Source organism: Staurois parvus, unplaced genomic scaffold (genome assembly GCF_062004578.1).
Source record: "Staurois parvus isolate SC_StPar_1 unplaced genomic scaffold, SC_StPar_1.0 ptg000151l, whole genome shotgun sequence".
In the NCBI taxonomy this organism is placed as follows: domain Eukaryota; kingdom Metazoa; phylum Chordata; class Amphibia; order Anura; family Ranidae; genus Staurois; species Staurois parvus.
The window spans coordinates 8764359-8785319 of record NW_028317947.1 but is presented as its reverse complement, the minus strand read 5'-3'; the positions used below and the strand labels follow the sequence as shown (position 1 = coordinate 8785319).

Below are 20961 nucleotides of genomic sequence, written 5' to 3'. Positions count from 1 at the left end.
TAGGCTGGAGGTAGTTAAGGTTACCTGCCTAATCGATCCAGGAAGGTTATTACAAACTTGGCACATTGGAACCTTGTGTATATGGAGATCAGCCATTAAGGAGATTTATACCATAGGATCCGGGTGTGATCCAATAGCGTGATGACCCGTAGGGTCACTTATTGGAGGTGAGCAGGCATCTCAGCCATTTTGGGATTCCTTTGGAGTGCACACCACATGACACCAGTTCCCTGTTGAGAGTGGAGCACGGTCTTTTTTTTTAGTGTGAAGAATTCCCACAGCACTAATATTTGGACTCATTATAGGACATTTTGCTGCTTTTGTATGATCAGTGTTTCACTACAATTGTCCTCACTGCATATTTGATGTTTGGTTCACTACACATGCGTATTGGGGTTTTTTTGTCACTGCGTGTATAGTGTGTACACTTATTTGTGTTTTGGCACTTGTCACTTTAAGTTTATTCCATTCCAAGGAATTCACTTTGTTCACACATATTGGTATGTATCATCCCAATTTGGGTTTGTTGTTTTTCACGACATATAGGGTTTGTATTTGTGACCCACCTTTAGGTTTTCACTTTATTGCACTTTAATTATATTTTGTACTTTAAGTTCCCTTATTTGGGATCCATATGTTGGCATTTATTTGATTCATTTATTATATGTAAGTATTAAGTGTATTTAATTTTTAGCACTGCACCATATGTATTATATTTGTGTTTTTTATCCTTTAGAGGTATAGGGTTGGGGTGCTAGCAGCTTTTGTTAGGTTGAGTTCATTTAGCGCAGGAGGAACCACTACACTTATTTACAGTCCAAAAGTTGGTGTCCTCCCATGAACCCTCCTTGGGATAATGACTACCGTGTGAATCAGTCACAGAATTCCAGTGCAAAACATCCACCACCATATATCTGCTCACCTCCAGCAGTGTGTCCTCACATTATACAATGTTTTGGTCTGACTGCACTTTTATTCCCAAATGTATGGACTCTGAAGATCAAATAGTTGAATAGCTCCAAAGGATACTGCCTCAAGCTCAGCCATGTTCCTCATTAAACAAAAGCTCACAATAGTGCTTTACCCTTTAAAACTTTTAATGCACATTTAAACATAAGAGATGCACTCACGTTCCATAGGTCCGTATCTGCACCATGTATGGTGAACATCCAGTAATGTACTAATTAGGCACAACATGGCAGTACCATCCCGGCAGTATAGAAATAGTCCAGGCTCTGAAACGTCAGTATCCAAAGTATATTGTAAGGCAATACACAGGCCATATATATATAATCTGCAATAGCCTGCAGACATGACAATCCTGGAGCTATGTGTGGATAACTACTACTGCTATTTTGATGAATGGCAATGTTGTGACATCATCCACACGCTTGAGTTTATTTACATGATGGTTTAGTCCGTAACATGGCAACTGCCATGAAATTGTTGATGCGAGGTGAGATTGAAAGGGCACCCAGAATTCTGAAGCAAATGTGACACTTCTGCTTTTAATTTAATTGTTCAGTGCTAGGGAAAAAGCAGAACTTTATTTGGATTAGTGGGGGGGCTGCTCACTGTCATGTTTTTATTGCTGCTGTTGTCCCCAATGTTGCCAGGAATGCAAGTGCAATTACATCCAAAATTCTGAGTTACTATAACAGGTATCGGGTATAGTAAGGAAGTCTTCCAATGGAAAGGGGAAGTCACCTTGGCCAGACAGTTGGGAAAAAATCCTGACCGCAGTTCTAATCTTCCTCCCAACTCCAACATTTTTAGATTTTTTTTTTTTTTTTTGCTTTAAATATACTTTGTGTGATTTGGAAGGTCCTCAACAGCCCTTGAAAGCCATGTACTTGGGACAAGTACCCCTCCACCAAGGTCTTCACTGTGCAGCATGCTGGGTGCCTGCATATGTGCACTACAATATCCATCCTTTCTAAGGGAAAGTCTGTGCTTTGCTGTTTCCAGCAATGGAAAGGAGATTGCATAGATCCCAAAGGTGAAGGCTTTCCTAGTGTTTTGTGGTGCCAAGTAGGCAAGGTGAAGCTCTCGGTAGAGCAAGGACAGGCCAAAATATGGTTTTCAAAGGCTATTGAGGACAGAGGACATAGCTCACTCAGTCCGACACCAAATTAACCTCCCTGGCGATATTCCCGAGTGTAGCTCGGGGTAAAGTTTCAGTACCAAAAGCGGTAACACCGAGCTACACTCGGGCTTACCGTGCAGCGTTGCTCAGGGATTCCCTGCAGCGCTTACCTTGTCCTTCGCTCCCGCGATGCGTCCTCTGCAGCGTACCCGGCCATCTCCTCCGGCCCCTGTGTTCCAGTCCCTGCGAGCGTCAGGACATACGGGGGCCGGAACCTGCGGCAAAATTGAAAATTTTAAAAACTGTTATTTTCTAATAAACAAATATTACATAGTAAAACATTACTGTATCAAACCATTTCACATACATTTTGTCCCGAGTGCTTTGTCCTGTGCCCTGCCTGCATTTTGTCTGTTCTTTCTGCCTGGAAACTTAGAAACGTCCATGGCGTCCAAAAAGCGTCCCTTTAGGTCAAAATCTGTTTTAGACCAGCTAGAGAACAGTAAATCAGAACCACTTGCAGAATTGATGAATTTCCCCATGAATCATTATCACTCATCAGACACTGAAAACGATTTTGCGACTTTGCTCAGTGATGTGCGAACTTGGCGCTATATTTCAAATTTCATTGTTTTTGGTTTGATTATGTTGTTGAATTAAATGTATTATATTATTTTTTATATTTTTTATGATTATTAAATTATAATTTATGATTTCGTGTTTCAAGTTTTATCATACTCGGGATGTTTACTAGACTCTTGTTTGGACAGATTTCAGTGAGTGATTCCTAAAAATTACAGGCCTACAATAAAAAAAAATACATATTTCCATGCAAAAAAATGTACCGCTTTGAGCACAGAAATATGGACATAATCAGACCTCTAGGGAGGTTAAATGCAACATAACCCCTGAACAGTACTGTGGCATATAGGACTAGAGTAGACCTTCAACTCTTCCACAGTACAGAAAAGCTTTGTTATTGGAAATGTCTTTTGTGTTTCAAGTTTTTGGTTACCATTATGATTCCTGCTAAATTGCTCCCATGACCAGGGCCGCCTGTGAACTGCTGCAGCCAGTCAGTCCGGGTTTGTGGGCTCCTTCTACAAGGTGAACACTTGCATGTATTGTAATATGCCGTATTCATTTCCTCTCCAGCTCAAGTAAAATATGTATTGGATTCTGATGAGGAAGAGGATGCTGGCGGCTCTAACAAGGACAGTGATGTTGATAGTGATGTGTTTGACCCAAGTGGGGAGTCCGACGATGAAGAATCCTTTGTAGTTTCTAAGCCAGCACGCAAGTCAAAAGCTTCCTCCAAGTGAGTAGTCGTTTTCAGAATTTATATTGCCATAGTTCTTTGCACTTTCAATTACGAATCTGAAAGGGTTGCCTTGTTTGATGTGCTGTGAATTAAAAGGTTTTCTTAATCCAGAAAAAGTGGGACTCGGGCATAAATACTGATGAAATGCATATAAAGGGGCTTCACCTGCCAAATGATTTATATTGGTCTACGCAGTCCAGCGTTTGACATGGCTGACACACCGTACAGCCATCTTTAGTGGGGGAGGGGACCTGATCTTTCACTACTGCAGTTTCATGTACAGGTCCCTACCCCCTTTGGCAAGATGGAGAAGCAGCACAGTAATCTTCTGTCATTCTGCGCTCTTATCAGCATGCTTCATTCTCTCCAGCACAGCTGATATGGCCCTGTGCTGCTTCTCCCTCTCTTCCAAGCTCTGCTGTACAGTAGACTGCAAGAGGTGAACACAGTCACATTTTGGTACTTCATAAAAACAAAATGGCACAATGAATGCATCTCTCTAATTATTAAATGCCTAAACTGTAGCTTCAGAAGATGGGCTGCTAACGTGATAGTTGGCATGGTATAAAATGTATAGTGCCCTGTGCTTTGCTACCATAGTGCAGATCAGGCTCACTTAAATGAGTGCTTGGTTTCGAAACAAATTTTGTCAGTGTTGTTGTGTGATAACCCGAAGGATTGGCAGCTGCCACGCTCTGCATCCTGGGAGGAAATGGGGTGAGTTGTATGCTCCTTCATATACGCAAATGACCAGTTCATTCCTCTTCTTTTCAGTGGGCAATCTGGGAGGAGTGCAAACTAGACGGGTGTATGGTAGGGGAGGCGTAAAACCTGTTTGCCTTTTACTGGGGCACCACAGTGGTTTATGGGCAATAGCAGCATGTTGTATATTGAAGGTTTTACTGTAAGTAAATGTATTTTCCTCTTATTTAGGGGTGTTAAGGAGGCCAGTCTGGACAAAGAGCCACCAGCTAAAACTAGTAAGAAGAAACAAACTTCTTCAAAAGAAACAGAACTGCCTAAAGCACCTGCCAAGAAGGATCCCAGTCCTGACAAGGAAGCACCTGCCAAGAAGGATCCCAGTCCTGACAAGGAAGCACCTGCCAAGAAGGATCCCAGTCCTGACAAGGAACCAGAACCAGCCCCAACAGGTATAGACATTTACGTGAAAATGGGGGTTATAAATCTCTGAAAAAGTCATTGTAGTGTGATCTAGTACAGGGCCCCCTGTGAAGGTGCTGAGAGTTTAATTCTTGCAATTTTATATCATTTCTAACCTAGAGGAATTTAGGAAGCAATAAGCTGTTCAGTAGTGTGAGAAATGACAGTAAAATTGTTAAAATCACATCTGTGTGTCAATGATTTGACTCAATTTGAAAATCATTTTTCCGTGCATTGATCCTCGTGATTTCCTCAAACTTTTTTTGATTTTCATTGGAAAATACTGCTCATCCCTTTCATGAATTGGTTCTTATGTGTTCAGTCACTCATCAAGAATGCAATAAACGCTTCTGTTTCTTTATGAGGTATTTAAACCATGTCTTAGCAGGTGCCACTAATTCAGATGATGATGATTGGCCTGTGTCCGTGCCTCCAGCCATCCCAGCTGCCAAGAAACCAGCAAAAGAGAAGCCTGTAAAGGCTGCCAAAGAGAAACCGGCAAAGCCTGCCAAAGAGAAACCGGCAAAGCCTGCCGGTGAGAAGGCCGCTCCCAAGAAAAGAGCCAAGAAAACGGACAGCACTGCCACCAAGAAGGGTATGTGGGAATGAAGAGCCATAGTTTTGTCCTGTGTAAACAATTAATTTTCCAACATATGGATGTGAAAAGAATCCTGTAATATATTATCCAGTGGCTTGAGTTCTTGGTCACTGACTCGTATGATCATGCCAATTAACAGTTCACTCGGATTTTCCTGTTCTGGAAGCTTGTTTCATGTCATAATCTGAGAGTAATGAAGTGCCAGACAACAATCCATTTCAGAAGGTTGGCAATGTGGGGCCTCCATCATTTTCTCAGAAAACATTCCTGTAACACAAGCTTGCTGGAGAATGTCTTTTATATATTGATGTACATCCTGAGAAGGGAAAGGCTTTGGCACCAATAGATATGTGCATAGGGAAAAGTGTTCCCCAAACAAAGATAGTTTCATGCAGCTTTATCAAAAGGCTTTTATTAGAAAAAAACAAAATAAATTTGTACTGCACAAGTATATACACAGAATCTGAGCACACCACCACCCTAACTTCAAACTAAAGACAACGTTGTCACCATCCCTTAGGTATCCACTGGGCTTATCAATTATCCAACTCTTACATTCCATACATGGGTTCTTGCCCCATATGTTCCCAAGTTGCACCTTTAGCCTTTCTCGCCCCCTTCCCCTAAGTGTGTATGTTGGAGGTTGTATGAGCAGCTGCTAAGGTGACGAGACAACGTTGTCTTTAGTTTGGTGAAGTTGTGGTGGTGTGCTCAGCTTCTGTGTGTATACTCATGCAATGCACATTTGTTTTGTTTTTTCTAATAAAAGCCCTTTGATAAAGCTGCATTGTCCCATATGAAACTATCTTTGTTCAGGGAACGCTTTTCCCTATGTACATATGTATCGAGTGTGAGTTTCGGTGCCCATACCCATTACCATATCAGTGATCATATGGTAGCCAATATTAATGCTGGGCGACTTTGAATTTAATCCCTTCTATATCGGCTGTTCAGGCGCTTGGTTGACCTTTTTTAGTCCTTGTATTTGGCACCAATAGAGGCTTGTAATGACCTGGGTGGGGTAAGCATAGAACACACAGCACAATCGTACTTTCCATGCTGGTAACTTAAGCTTTTGACAAGTACAAGTTAAAGTCAAGCGATAGAGGATTTAGGAAAAATTAGTATTTGGTATTTACAATAAGCAGACCATTCTTTCTAAATTAAATTTGGATCAATAGGAGATACCAGAGAATACTTGTACCAATTCTCTGCAAGTGTGGGAATGAGTTTCTTGTGGTCTCTTTCCAGATAAGCAGCCATCCATCTTGGAAGCTTTGTCCAAGCCCCAGACTTCCAAAACTGCTGCAGCAAGACTTGCAGATGACTCGGATGATGACATCGCTCCTCCCAAAAAGACTGCTAAGTCACGTAAGAGGAAGAACTCTGATTCTGACTCCGACTCTGGGCCAAAGCAGAAAAGCACAACTGCCAAGGTAAGAATTTCAGAATTAAATAGCTGGGTAGGAAAAATCGGCCAAACAAGGTGTTTGCTGGAAATCGTAATATTCTGATATGCTAAAGGTGACTGTATACTTTATGCAAAATGTCATCAACAATTTACAAGGGGTAATGAAATGGTGATGCATGAAAACCTTCATCCTTTGGTAGTCTAGTCAGGGCTAGTATGTCTAGGCACCCGCTATGCTCAAAAGCTCCTCTCCAAATGCACCTTTTGGGGTGCGGGGTTTTTTGTTTTTTTCCCCCCCTGCCTGTAAACTCTCCTTCACACATCGTGGGCCATTTTTTTTTTTTTTTTTTTTTTTTTTACAGGCATTAAAAAAAAAAACTAGTATAACTGGCATTTTTAAGCCATAGATGAGGTGGTTGCATTTTTTTTTCAGGTTTTTAACATTTTCTGCAAGAAGTAAATAACTGTTGATCAAGGCAGAATTTGTGTCCTTGTAACTTTTGTTCACTAAATTAATATTTTAAACACTATTGACTTTCCCAGCCATCTTCTGTGAACTCCAAAACACAATCCTATGTAATGGAGGTGAGAATATATCTGTAGTCCAGAGTACTCTGGGATGACAGTGCTGCTTCTCCATACATGAATTATCATGAGTGAACAAGGAAGTGTTACTGGCTGGATCCCTAGCCCAGGAGGAAAAAAAAAAGACTAATGCAGTCACCACATCTAGGCACTGATGAGCTGTAATACATTCTAGTTTTTGGGTTTAGATGATAATTAACATGTGAGATATATCAATGTATTTTTGTCCTCATTCTAGAAGCCAAAGGGAATGGTTGGCAACTTCCCTATAGACCTCACAACTTCAGATTCAGAAGATGTTGGCAGTGCACCCGTGCGTTCCCGGACAGCCCGTGCCAAGAAACCTGTCAAATACCTAGAAGACTCTGATGATGAAATGTATTAAGTACTGTTCTCCCCATCAGAACCACTGTTTATTGGGTCATAAATTTCTTGATCCAAGGTGAAGGCAGCTATGTTCATAAATTAGTTTTACCATTGCAGAAAGATCTTATCAGCCTTTTGTAAGAGTTTCCATTAAACAAAGACATTTGTGTATCTTAAAATCTAAAAATTATTTTAGGCTTTGTTTTAGCCATTGCTATTTATTCTTACTCATCCACTCTGTATTAGGATGATATTGTCCTTGTGGGTGATAAAAACTACTTTAAACATTTTTTAAAAACAATGTAAAAGAATTTACAAGAATACAAAAGTAAATCTTCAACTTACCCCGTCCTGATATTTCGGTAGATGCTGGTTGGTTAAATTGACATCCAGCCTCGTCCCTTGGGCTACATAATCTCTTACCTTACAATGAGAGCAGCTGGAGGGAAGAGGCTTCAAGAAATGAGCAGAATTAATATCAGGTGTGGATCAGTCTAGTGCCTCCCCTTTTTATGGAAAAAATAGATTTAGATATGATAAACCTTTTAAGTGTTTTAAGGTCTGATAACAAATTTTGCAGTTTTTTTTCTAAATTCTATTTTAGAGTTGTACGTTTTTGACATCACCTATGCGTTTTCTGAACTCACTTAGCTGGATAGTCCATCTAATTACTACTGTATATATACACTCTGTGTTGTCTGTCAACATTGTACATATTATTGCTGTTGTCTTGTCAGTGTTTTGTTTTTTTTCTATACAGATTGGAATAAATATCCTGATACAATAATTGTGTGTTGTGGAATTTTTACTAGTGATTAAGGTAAAAACCTAAACTGTCACCATGAAGCTGTGACTGATGAACTAGCCTGTAATGTCCCTTCAATACCATTCCATTTTTCAGTGCTGAGATAGGTTGACCATTATTGTCATTCAAACTTTAAAAAATATAAAAATCATCTGGTTAGAGCGCTTTCTAAATTGACCCTTATGTGGCGAGCAGATGCCCAAAGCTGATCTTGTTTTGAGAAGGAGAAGGGGGAAGGAGAAGGAAGAAGAAGCTTTTAATGCAATTACAGGGAATGCAAATATCCCCTATAACTCCAGTGAGCATTGTTTTTTTTATAATTCTGGGTTCTATCAGACTCTAGATCTCCCCTCTGCCCTTATGTTATCTAATCGCACCAAGATCCCAATTTACAAATGGTGTGGTTTATATCCTGCAAAACTGAAGTGATGAAATCCTTGTAACTTCTGATTTCTTAGACTATAGAGATGATTAGCACCATTCTGGTCTCCAATCAGCTCTGTGGTCAGCTGGCAGAAATGCCAGCTGCATTCTCAGGTTCCCCTGATGGCACGAGAAGGCCGTGGAAGGCAGTGGGGGAGGGTGGGACATCATCTCCCCACTGCTTGTAAAAGAAATCCTGCAGCTAATTAGCCACTAGGATTGCTTTTACATGAAAGCTGATCGCCGGCTGCAAAAAAAAAAATACCAGGATGATGCCTGCAGCTGTAGGCATCATCCCGGTATAACCATTCAAAGTCCAGTGATGTACCAGTCCGTCACTGGTCCTTGGGTATATATGCAATGTTCTCTTTTTTCATTCAGCCCACAGGCTCTATACAAAAAAAAAAACAAACAAGAAATCTCTGCCAGAAAGTGTGGTATACCCACCATTAGAATATACCACCCTGCATCCACCCACTTCTAATGGTGGGCACACACTAGGTCGCACGGTGCCACATGTGCCAATTCCAAGGTTGTACAAATGTCTAGTGGCACGCTTGAATAAAAATTGTCCACATATAAGTGGTACCCCCTTTTGGAAAAAGGATGACACTGAGTCCCAAACTATCTTGCCACTGCTCCCCATATGGTCTGCGCATATGTATAGACATTTGGAAATTTTTGGTTAAGGTGATTTACAAGGGGCCGAATCTTGTGAACCGGTCAAATTCAGGGTCACCCTGAGTGTGTTGTCGTTTGAAATGCATAAAACACATTATCTCATATCTATGCCTGGCCATGGCAGCAGAGAACATGGGCATATGATGAATTGGGGCTGTAGACCCATACAACCGCAACTAATATTTTTTTTTTTTTTTTTTTTTTAGTAATCCCCATGTTGAGAGTTAGGCCCAAAAAAAAAAAAAAATTTAACTTTGGAAACCGTAATTTATGAATGGTCTGGCAAGGTTTGAATTTGGGTTGGCAGTGATAAATTGTTGTGCATATAAATTGCTTTGATCCACAATCAATGCATTACAGATATTCTGGGTTGGGCAGTGAATGGGGGAAGTACAGGTGCTGCAGAATTTGTGGGCTGCCAATCGGGATTTGCAAGCACTTCCAGAATAGTATTAGGGGCTCTACGGGCCTGTGTGCGAATTCTTGGTGCTTGCGGGGCAATACTGGTGCTTGCCACCACACCAGCTTGTACTGCACTTATGGTACTCGCCATGTCACTAAGTGATACTGTAGTGCTGGTATGTGAAAGACCAGAATGTACTAGGCTGCTGGTGCTCGCCAGTTCACCAAAAGGTAGAGTGGCACTAGTACTGGCACACTGCTGCATATGAGAGTCATCAATATTTACCAGCAAGTGCTAGCAGAGATTAGGCCTGATTCTGCCAACACTGCAGTTTTGTGTGCAATGTATCAAGTGACAGTGACCTACTGACACTGCACTTGCTGGGGGGAAGCATAGGGGCTGATCCCACTAACTGTGTGTTTTTGGGGACGCTATACTAATGTAAACGCTGGTATAGTGCTGATCTGATCAAAGATATTGATCCATTCAACACTATACTAGCAATGGAGGTTTACTGTGTATGAGCATGTTCCTGGCAAATCAAGGGGTTAAATGTGATGACTGGTGTACTGACAGGCAATCTGCCACTACCTGGGGTGTGAAAACCACGGGAGCACAAATCTCGTATATATACAAACGTGATTGTTCATACCCGTCAGGCAGCAGTTTGTGTTACGGCGCTGCATTACTTTAACTGACAATTGCGCGGTCATGCAATGCACCCAAGTGAAAGTTACAGCTTTTTTTTTTTTCCCCCACAAATTGAGCTTTCTTTCTGTGGTATTTGTCGTTTTTTTTTTTTTTTTTTTAATAGCACAAAAAATAACTGCACTGGTAATCAATTTTGAGAAAATATTTTGGACTTTGCTATTAAACATGTCCAGTAAAAAAAATCAAATTTTGTCAAATTTAGGCCAAAATATATTCTGCTACACGTCTCTGCTAAAAAAAAAAAATCCCAATACGTGTAAATTAATTGGTTTACGTGAACGTTATAGTGTTTACAAATGGTGGTATATATACTGGAAGTTTTTTCTTTTTAATATTAATAATATTGGCGATCAGCGACTTATAGAGGGACTGCAGCAGACATTCCTACACTGGGGATAACTTACTTGGTGTCACTGACATCCCCAGTGACACCAAATACAGTGATCAGTGCTGGAAAAAAAAGCACCGACACTGTACTAATGGCATGTGTGATGGGAGTGTTTTACTAGGGGGTGGGCAGTGTTCTTCACTGTAAGTACAGTGATCAGGATGGTTGTGCTCAGCCATCCGGAGGAGTGTGCCCAAACTGACAGGGAGGAGGGCTGTTGGTAAACAATGCAGCCCTCCTCCCTGTTGGTGATCACCGGCTGGGATCTGGTGATTGACACCTGGGGCCGCGATTAGTGGCGCGGATAGGGTGGTTGCATGCCTCCTACCTGGAAATGCAGAATAAATGTGTATATATACAAGTGATCCTTGCGCACAAGGGCCGCCCTGCAGCAGTAAGTCTACTGTGGGCGCTCCTAAAGCAGTTAATACAGCTTTAATACTATAAATGTATGTGATCAGTTTTTTTTTTTTTTTTTTTTTTGAAGTCCGCGGAAGTGCGAAAAACCCGTAAGTGTGCAAAAAAACGTGCAAGTGCAAAACCAACACAAAAAAAGTGCACTTAGGGTGTGCTTTATCCACCCCCTGAAGGGGTAGTACCTCTACCCTAATCCCCCAGGTCACGAAGCTCCTGACAGGGACAAGGTTCCCATGTGGTCCACCTAGCCAAAAGGCCTGGCGGACCCCGTTTCTTGTGGCCAGCCGAAGCCAGCCACCAAGTACTTGGTAAGGGGGCTCTCCCGAAGAAAACCCCCTAGGGACAGGGGAGGAAGGAACTAAAAGGCCACACATCCTCCCCTAGACTTCAGGGTAGGCCTAAGGACCCATACCCTACCATCCTGTGTGAAAAAAAAACACAACAAAAGTGATAAACGTGGGAGTTAAACATAAATAAGCGGCCGTGCAATTGTGCACTGGCCAGGCCCCGAGGCCCGTAGCAAAAATTGCCCAGGACTTAGCCAAAAGGCACAGTGCAGGAAAAGTGTTAGAAACAGTGACCATGTGCACTTTTCACACATTGTGGTCCCACACCCAAGTGTTACTAAGAGCACCCCTGAGGTGACCACTCTCAGGGGGCACTGGTTCACAGACTTTCTGCCTCTCCGCCCCCTGGCCAGACAAGGTAGATTCATTCAAACCAAGAGGAACTGGGCCCTTCCGGTTTTCCAGGGGGAATTACTCCCAGGCCCTAGCAGCCTTTGGGCGCCTCGGTTTCTGTTCCAGCCTGTACTAACCATCAGGACCCCCATCCTACCAGCAGGGGTACTATATATTTTTTTTTTTTCTTTAAGTCCGCAAATGTGCGAATAACGAAAAAACCCATAAGTGAATCACAAAAAAAGCGCAAAACACCACACAAAAAAAGTGTACTTAGGGGTGTGCTTTTTCCTTCCCCCGAAGGGGATGGACCTCTACCCTGATCCCCCAGGGCACGAAGCTCCTGACAGGAACAAGGTTCCCATTTGGTCCTCCTGGCCAAAAGGCCTGGTGGACCACCGTTCCTTGTGTCCTGCCGAAGCCGGACACCCAGTACTTGGTCAGGGGGCTCTCCCAAAGAGAGAACCCCTTAGGGATCAGGGGAGGAAGGAACCAAAAGGCCACACATCCTCCCCCTAGACTTCACGGCAGGCCCGAGGACCCACACCCTCCATCCTGTGGAAAACATACACAAAAGTAAGAAAAAGTGACAAAACGTGGGAGTGATAATAAATTTAATAAATAGAAAATAATAAAGTGGCCGTGCCAAATTGTGCACAGGCCCTGAGGCCTGTAGCAAAAATTGCCCTGGTCCTAGCCAAAAGGCCTGGTCCTAAGGGCGCTTGTGCAAAAAGAGTGAAAAAACAGTGACCTTGTGCTATCTTCACACTGTGGGGTCCCACACCCAAGTGTTACTAGTGGCACCCCTGAGGGCGTCTACTCAGGGGGCACTTGAGTTTGCGGACTTTCTGCCTTCCCAACCCCTGGCCAGACAAGGTAGATCCGTCCAAATCAGGAGGTACTGGGTCCTTCAGACGTTCCAAAGGGGAATTACTCCCAGGCCCCAGCTACGTGTGGGCGTCCCGGTTTCTGTTCCCCCCCATAATAGCCATCCAGACCCCCATCATACCAGTGAGGGTACTATACAACAGCCATCCCCGCAAAGCTAGAATGGCCGGGAGCACCCCCACTGGACACTGATAAGAACAGATACTACACTTGATCTTAGCCAAAAGGCCGAGAATTCTGGATCTGAGGGTCGGCTCAGTGCCATTGTAAGCTAGAGGTGTACTAGCTACCTATCCTTGCCTTGGAGCTATGAGGGATCAGACTTTGTTTCGTTGGACGGAGCCTCTTTGTGGGCACCCAGTCTGGATCCAGACTGATGTGGCTGTGGCCTATGTCAATCGCTGGGGAAGACAATTTGCTCAGCAGCGGCGCTGCAGGCCTCACACATTCTTCAGTAGGTGGAACGTCACATGCTGGCTCGCCTCCGTTTCTATTCCGGGCATGGAAAACCAACTGGAGTACGACCTGAGCTGTCTGATGCCAAATGAAGAAAGGACATATTTCATCAAGAGGAGAGGCACCCTACACATGGATCTTCTGATGTCTCGTCTCAACAGATTTGATATTCAGGGCAAGAGCAAGGGATCCCCTGCCAGATGCGACAAATCTCCTGTGTCTTTGGAGAACCAGATCTGTATGGGTTAACTGGAGCCATTAACAACTCATTTCATTCGCCCCAGTTGGTTGCTATCTTTTATGCATGTTGTGTGTCAGATCCAGCAGTGATAAGGTGGATCTCTGTATGTGTCCCTCCTTCCTTCCACAGGTGGTGTCTATCTTTCACCTGAATGAGGACATAGTCCTTACTTCCTTGTGTAGTGTCCTAAAGAGTGTCTTGGATGCGGTTAAGGCAGTTTGTGTCTCACGGTCTGCTATGGCCTTCTTCCAAAAGTTGAATTCTCTTGTGTCTTGAATTCTCTGTGTTGGCAGGCGGCCTTCTCTACCACTGTTTTTCATACAGGCAGTTGTCTAGGTTTCTTTCTTCCCCAATAACCACACACACACACACTACCAGGGCAATTTGAATCGACATCAGGGGGTTTATTTACTAAAGCTGAAGAGTCCAACATCAGACTCCCTTCTGCATAGAAACCAATCAGCTTCTAACCTCAGCTTGTTCAATGAAGCTTTGGCAATGAAACCTGGAAGCTGACTGGTTTCTATGCAGAAGGGAGTCTGATTTTGGACTCTACAGCTTTAGTAAATAAACCCCCAGGTGTCTGTGTCTCAAGTTTGCAAGGCGGCTTCTAGTCACCTGTACATCCCTTTACAATGTTTTACCAGTTGATGTTTTTTGGCTGCGTGTTTTGGCTGCAAGTTTTGCAGGCAACTGCTTTGTAGTTCTTGCTAACGTTTGGAAGTTCTTGGGTGTGGGTGCATGTTTTATTTCTTTGGTTTCCCACCTCTCAATGGCATACTATTTTGGGATGTCCCTACAGTCAAGAATATGAAGAGCTGTGTCCATCAATGAAAGAAAAGTGGATAAAAATCCCTGCACTGATTGACACAGAACCCACCTCCTCTATTTGAGTGTTTTTTTTTTTCTACTTGTTTTTGTGATGAACTGAGCTGCCTATATAGCAAAGAGGGGTTTACTATCAGCTAGTACTGCCCATAGGCAGTGCCATGTTTGTTTGTTTTTCTGCTTGGTGGTCCTACTCCTAAAGATGGCAATATAACCCTATGGTTAAGAAGAGCTGTGACCAGTGAGGAACTCTGAGAAAGGTATATTATTAAAAAAAAAGAGAGCCATTTTTTTTTCAGAAGGGGGCCTAAATGTTTGAAAAATCTTTATTTTTTTTAACAGGAATTTTACAAAAACTTTGCAATAAATTACTACGATAAAGGGTTAACAGAAGCAATGTCAACGCAGGCATTAGTACTTCCCTGGAATACTTAGAGTTCCATTCTCATCATTCCAGGAACTTTCCCAGGTCCCCTTTTGGTATGGCCTGTGCAGATAGGTCACTAGGAACTCTCAAACATGATCTCAAAACAATGACCTAGAAATTATCAGTAGTGTTAATAGCCTATGCATAAACTGTCTGCACAGAGCTTGCTGCTGTTACAAATAAACAGCAGCAGGTTGTTGGAGCAATCAAAAAAAACTGATTGGGGGTCACTTACACTAGGAGCCCACTGATTCAAGCCATGGAGAAATGGACCGGAACACCTTGCATACTAAATAACGAATATGCCCAGCCAAATGAAGTCCACTATTAAAGGCTACCTTTGTATCTTGCCTCTGGCCATTATTACAATTTTGACTAAAAAACAAAGTAAAGCACACATCTGAGACAGGAATTCTTAAGCCTAGTATACTTGATCAGAAAATTGTACAAAAAATAACACTTTCAAAGTGATCATACGATAATCTGATTGTTAGAACACAGCTTTCATCCAAAATTATTTGAAGGGACAAGCTCAAAATTTTTCTCAGTTTTTGTTTAACCCCTTTCACGCCGGTGCCTCCCGGCCCTTTAAGGGTTTCAGAAGCTGGGAAGCGGGGCGGGGTTTAGAGTCATGTGACCGCCGTGACGCGCCGTCACATGATCGGGAAAGGTCCCGATCGAGAGAGGAGATCGGGACCTTTCCGTGAGTACCGGACATGTGTGCTGGGAACGCGCAGGGCATGCGCTCTCAGCACATATGTATTTTTTAATAGAACACAAATGTGCGGCCGCACATTTGTATTCGGCCAGCGTGAAGAGGTTAATTGGTACATCTTTCATCTGAAAATACAATACATCACTTTTTTTTTTTGCATGCTAGTCTGATATCGAAAATGAAGGTTACTAAAGACAACGGAACAAAAAATTAAAAGGATGATCATTCGGTCAATCTCACCGTGTGTACGAGGCTTTAGGCCTGAGCACTGTTTGTGGCAGACTAAAAGCATTCTGTCCTCATATGGAGCATTTTTATTGTTCATGTAATGAGTAATTGTTTTGTCAAAAAGAAATACCTTAACTTTAACACCTTGCTACCTAGCGAGAGCTGCTAAAAACACACCACCTCCTGTAGACTAGATCTCTCAATATCACTGCAGTTAGCACTCTCTCCCTCCATTAGTGAGAGCTCAAGGCTTAATAGTTTCAAATCTCAAACCATACAATAACCCAGGGGCGGACTGACAACTCATGGGGCCCCCGGGAAATAGGGGATCATGGGGCCCCTGTGTCCTTGCCCAAACTCAAAAAAGCCTATGAAAAAGGTACCAGGGGCATCTCATGGGGCCCCCTACTGACCCCGGGCTCTCGGGCAGTGCCCGAGTTTCCAAATGATCAGTCCGCCCCTGCAATAACCAGTTACCCATATCAAAAATTGAAGTATTAGGCATATATGTTGTACTTAGGACCAACTATGAAAACCACACATTCACAGGTCTTTAAAGCTGAACCAAGCTGGCCCAAACAACCGACTATTTTGACTTAAAGGGATGCCCAGCAGGAGGTCCGGATTTCCCCTATACAAGTCTAAAGTTCTACCCAATTTAGATTACTGTGTCCAGTTCTGGAAACCTCACTTACAGACAGATAAGACAGAATAAGTCCAGGTAGGGACAACAAAACTAGTGAAAGGTCTGAATGATAAAATATCTCAGGAGACGATACAGTAACTGCAGTCTGGGGGAAAGGGGAGCCATGACTGAAACCTTTAAAATACATTAAGGGTGAGAATAAGGTTTAAAATGGCAGTATTTTCAATATGAAGCCAAGATCATAAAGATGGGACATGACCTCAGACTAGTTCAAAACCAAACTTAGAAAGTATTATTTTCTTACCGAAAGAGTCATTGATGCTTCCAGCAGTGTTAGTGAGTCAGTCAACAGTAAGTGGATTCCAACATGCTTGGCGCAAACCTAGATTTCTATTCAGACAAAAATAAAATTGAACAATGTATATATTAATATTTAAAAACACACATCTTTTAATATATACATATAAAAAATGGGGCAGATTGAATGGACCACATAGTCTTTTTTTTCTGCTGTCACTCTTCTGTGTTTCTAACAGATGCAAACACTGAGTGCTCTATAATCTGTAGTTTCAGCTTCATACAGTATACAGCACAGTGTCCTGACAGCGGGACGGGGACCTCTGGTACTGCTCCCAGAACAAGACTGATTTGGGTCGAGTGCTGCTCACAGGAAGATTTGTATTTTCTTAAAACATGGATTTTTACCAAAGAAAGGCCTTCATTTGAAGGTTGAAGTAGACAGGTGGGCAGATGTTACGATTGCCACCTCAGCCATTGAAATGAAGCCTTGTACTCATTCAGAAATACAAACTTCCCGTGAATAGTTGAGCAGGGCTCAGTCCAAACCAAGAGCGGAATGGTAAGTCCCTGTTCTGCTGGCGGAGTGCTGTGTACTGTATGTATCTGATGCCACACAGCGGTCTGTTAGTTGAAAAAAATTGTTTATCTGGATCACCTTGGTCCATCAGAACTTTTATAAAATGACAGTAAAGTGGTTAAAACCTAACTCCTGCCTTCTAACGCGCTATAGCCGAAAAATGGTATGGGCCCTGAGGAAGTCACATGATACTGTGACGCAACGCGTCGGCTTGACGTGGTGACGCATTTCCGGCGTGGCGGCCATTTTGGTACACCTGTGTATTCAGCTGTACACCCACACAGACATATCCTCATCTGAAAGCACGAGGTTTTTGGACTGGCTGCTACGTAAGTGCAAATGCTTGATGTTATCTGTCCCTATGGTATAAATAAAATTTACTGCACTATGGGAGGATTCATTTTGTCTCATTTGAGAGATTGATGCTGCAGTACTTTCCTGGAGAAGAGCCAGAGTGGGAATACTTATTTCTGAGAGAACAAACTTTGGAGTGATATTTTTTGCTTGGAGGATCCGTGAGGGGGATCCACTACTGCTCTTTGATCCGCAAGGGTCGAAGGGATGAGGTGAGAGGCTTATCCAGATGGTGGTTGGATTCTCAGATTTATATACACTCAGAGATCTGCACGAGTTTCACCTATGGTCACTAACAGTAGTATTTGGAAGCACCGTTTACTGTTTGGTCACCAGCAATATTTATTGGACTTTGAGAACACTGTTATTTGTACCATTTTAATGGTTATTTCACTTCACAAGAGGCACGTGTGATCATAATCATATATATGTGTATGTGTGGTTTATACACATATATATGGAAATGTTTTTTTCACAATTTTTTTTTTTTGAGCTATTTATGTATTGTGTTGATTTTATCATTTATGAGCACTAATTAATATCAATTGACATCACTGTCACATTTATATATATTCTATATGAGATTTTGTGATTTCACATTTTTTATATATATTTAATTTTCATTTAAATGTGCATATATAGTTTGGGTGTAGCGCTACATTCTTTATTACATTTATGACTACTATGATGCTCAACAAGCAGATGTCGAGTATCCGCAACAACTCCCACCGTAAATTTTTGAAAATATGGTTGCAATGGCGTTCGATACTGGCGCTCTTGGACCCCTGCTTTTTGCCCCCCCCCTCTTTTTTTTTTTCCCCCTTTCTCTCTCTCTCTTTTTTTGGTGTGACTGGACAGCTGCCTTCAGTTGTTAGAGTCATTTGCATTAATGTTTTGTACCTTATGTGCCATTGATAGCCCCTGAGTGGGCGTACCTTTTGCCCTGTTGGTGTTAGAGCACTGTTTTCCTTTTATTTTGCATTTTTTTTCTGTGCAATTGATAGCCCCTGTGTGGGCGAGTTTTATTGCCTCTGTTTTATAATGTTTAAAAATTAATAAAAACCATTGGAATATAATTTAGGCAGAAGCAGCTATTTTTTCCTTTTTTTAGCACTGACATTTACAAATGACTTTGACAGCTGCTGTAGCTCATCTACAGCAGGAATGAAAAAAATGCACACCAAACCCTTTGAGTCTGGCATGGATCTGGATGTACTAGCATCTTGGTTAAACAAGAAGGTGGACTGGTTTGTTTCCAAGAAGTGGGGCCCAATGACAGATGCACTGGCAGCACCATGGCATTATGCCTGGATTTATGACCAGGGGCGGACTGACCATTCGAGCACTCGGCACTGCCCGAGGGCCTGGGGTCAGTAGGGGGCCCCATGAAATGCCCCTGGTACCTTTTTTATAAGCTTTTTTGAGTGTGGGCAAGGACACAGGGGCCCCATGATCCCCTATTGCCCGGGGGCCCTATGAGTTGTCAGTCCGCCCTTGTTTATGACTTTCCTCCACTGAAACCTTTGTATCATCTGAGGTAATAGTGAGGTCTGACAAACCCCAAACTGTATGAAGTAAATGGGGGACTGGTACTGAACACAGTGCTACCCTAATTTCCCCCAAAATTCAAACGTCAGTAACAAAATTGGCAAATTACAATCTCATGTCTGTGCTTAAGCAGCTATGGTGGACATTTGACAAAAAGTAGATAAAACTAGATAGGATAGCCCAGAGTCCTCAAAAGAGTTCGGATGTGGCCCTGTCATAAATGATTCTGGCATAGTCTGGGGAAAAGAAATGAACGTCTGGAATGTTAACCTACAGCTGAACTCTCAGAAATATCAAATCCTTAACTTGGGCATCTTCTCTTCTCTACACTCTTCTCCATCTGAATGTCAAAATTGTGCTTTTTTTTTCCCCCCAGTTAGCTGCAGGCTGGGTCATTCCCATATGTAAAAGGACCATGTAAAAGGATGGCTGGTGCCATCACACAAAAATGTAGTTTGTTCCCTTTATTTTTAGGTAGAAGAGTTCAGCAAAAAGTCATTTTTTTAGGCTGTACTTTGGATTTTGTGACATCCATCTCTGCTTTATAGCACCGAATGGCACTTTTATGCTCATTAGGCCTGATGTTTATTAAGGCAGACATCTGGCCAATATAAGCCATGCCACACGCGCACCTTTAAGTGTAGATTACATTCTTCAAGTCACAAGCTGTTAAATTCTTTCAGTGTGGATTTTATATCCATTAGTCGTGTGTATAGTCTTCCTTGTCCCTTAAAGGGAAAGCTATAAATAAGCCTGATCTAATATTAATAAAGCACGTTGGCCCATTCACAAATAGAGGTGTCACTTTTTCCATTCATTGACCATACCAAAAGCACACCCTATTTTAAATAGCACTTATGTTACCATAACTAGACATTACGTTGTGCTTGTCATATACTGTGTGAAGAATAGATCATTTGTTTGGATGGATGACACTTCTGTAGATTCTTAGATTAAATGCAGAACAGGAAATTCAGAAAATCCAAATATTTCATATATTGAAGCTGCAGGGTGATGATGACAGGCAGGCAACTAGCATTTTCAAGTAGAGATTTCAGCCATGCAAAACTCCTCCAAAGACAGGTTTTCTTTGCTCAATTTTAGATCCGATTTAGAAAAATAGTGAGTCATCATGGCGGCAGTGTTGATGTTATTAAAAGTGGAAAACCTTACCTGCCAGTTGGAGACAGCCGGTCCTGTGGCCTGTCCTGAGGCAGCCTTGTTCTGAGTTATTTAACCTGGTGACAGCATGATAGTCAAGCCTGCCTTGTGGGTGTCTTTGCCAGGAGACTCTTTTCTGCTGACAATGGCACAGTCTCTTGCAAATTCAAGACACAGGATCCAGAAATGGAGTACAATGGGATGTTATCTTTCCAGCTGATAGGTATGTTTTTACACAATTGAAAATCCAACTCTGGCTAATCCGTAATAAATTAATGTAGACCTACATTTTCAGCCTTGGTCTGCATTTTGGATGGCCAATCAGGAGTAAGGCTTGTCCCCAGCCACTATGTAGGCTTCATTTATGTCAACAGGCCTGTCACTTTTTTTTTTGATCAGTTCACGTCATCTCATATAGAGTTTTTATGCATTATCACTTCATTTCAGATTATACCCAGAAAAACAGGTTTTACAAGAGGCAATACAAGTGATGGTAAGAGACTGCGGATATGATACAAGAGATGGTCAGAGACTGTTGACATAATACAGGAGATGA

General features: G+C 42.3%; 1 protein-coding gene and 1 pseudogene across 3 annotated transcripts in view; one reads left to right on the top strand and one right to left on the bottom strand.

Annotated features, from left to right (window-relative positions):
• TOP2A (DNA topoisomerase II alpha) overlaps positions 1 to 8315 on the top strand; it is a 53640-nt gene extending 45325 nt beyond the window's left edge. The window contains exons 30-35 of one of the 3 annotated variants that reach the window (XM_089674396.1): positions 3242 to 3404; positions 4341 to 4471; positions 4508 to 4558; positions 4954 to 5163; positions 6418 to 6602; positions 7401 to 8315. In XM_089674396.1, coding sequence (XP_089530522.1) covers positions 3242 to 3404; positions 4341 to 4471; positions 4508 to 4558; positions 4954 to 5163; positions 6418 to 6602; positions 7401 to 7547 — 887 coding nt within the window. In that variant the 3' untranslated portion in view covers positions 7548 to 8315. Of the gene's footprint in view, positions 1 to 3241; positions 3405 to 4340; positions 4559 to 4953; positions 5164 to 6417; positions 6603 to 7400 lie in introns of all 3 variants that reach the window. The other 2 variants (XM_089674395.1, XM_089674394.1) reach the window with 2 other exon arrangements.
• Positions 8316 to 13003: 4688 nt separating this feature from the next.
• LOC149463891 (U2 spliceosomal RNA) lies at positions 13004 to 13161 on the bottom strand (annotated as a pseudogene).
• Between the last annotated feature and the right edge of the window lie 7800 nt (positions 13162 to 20961).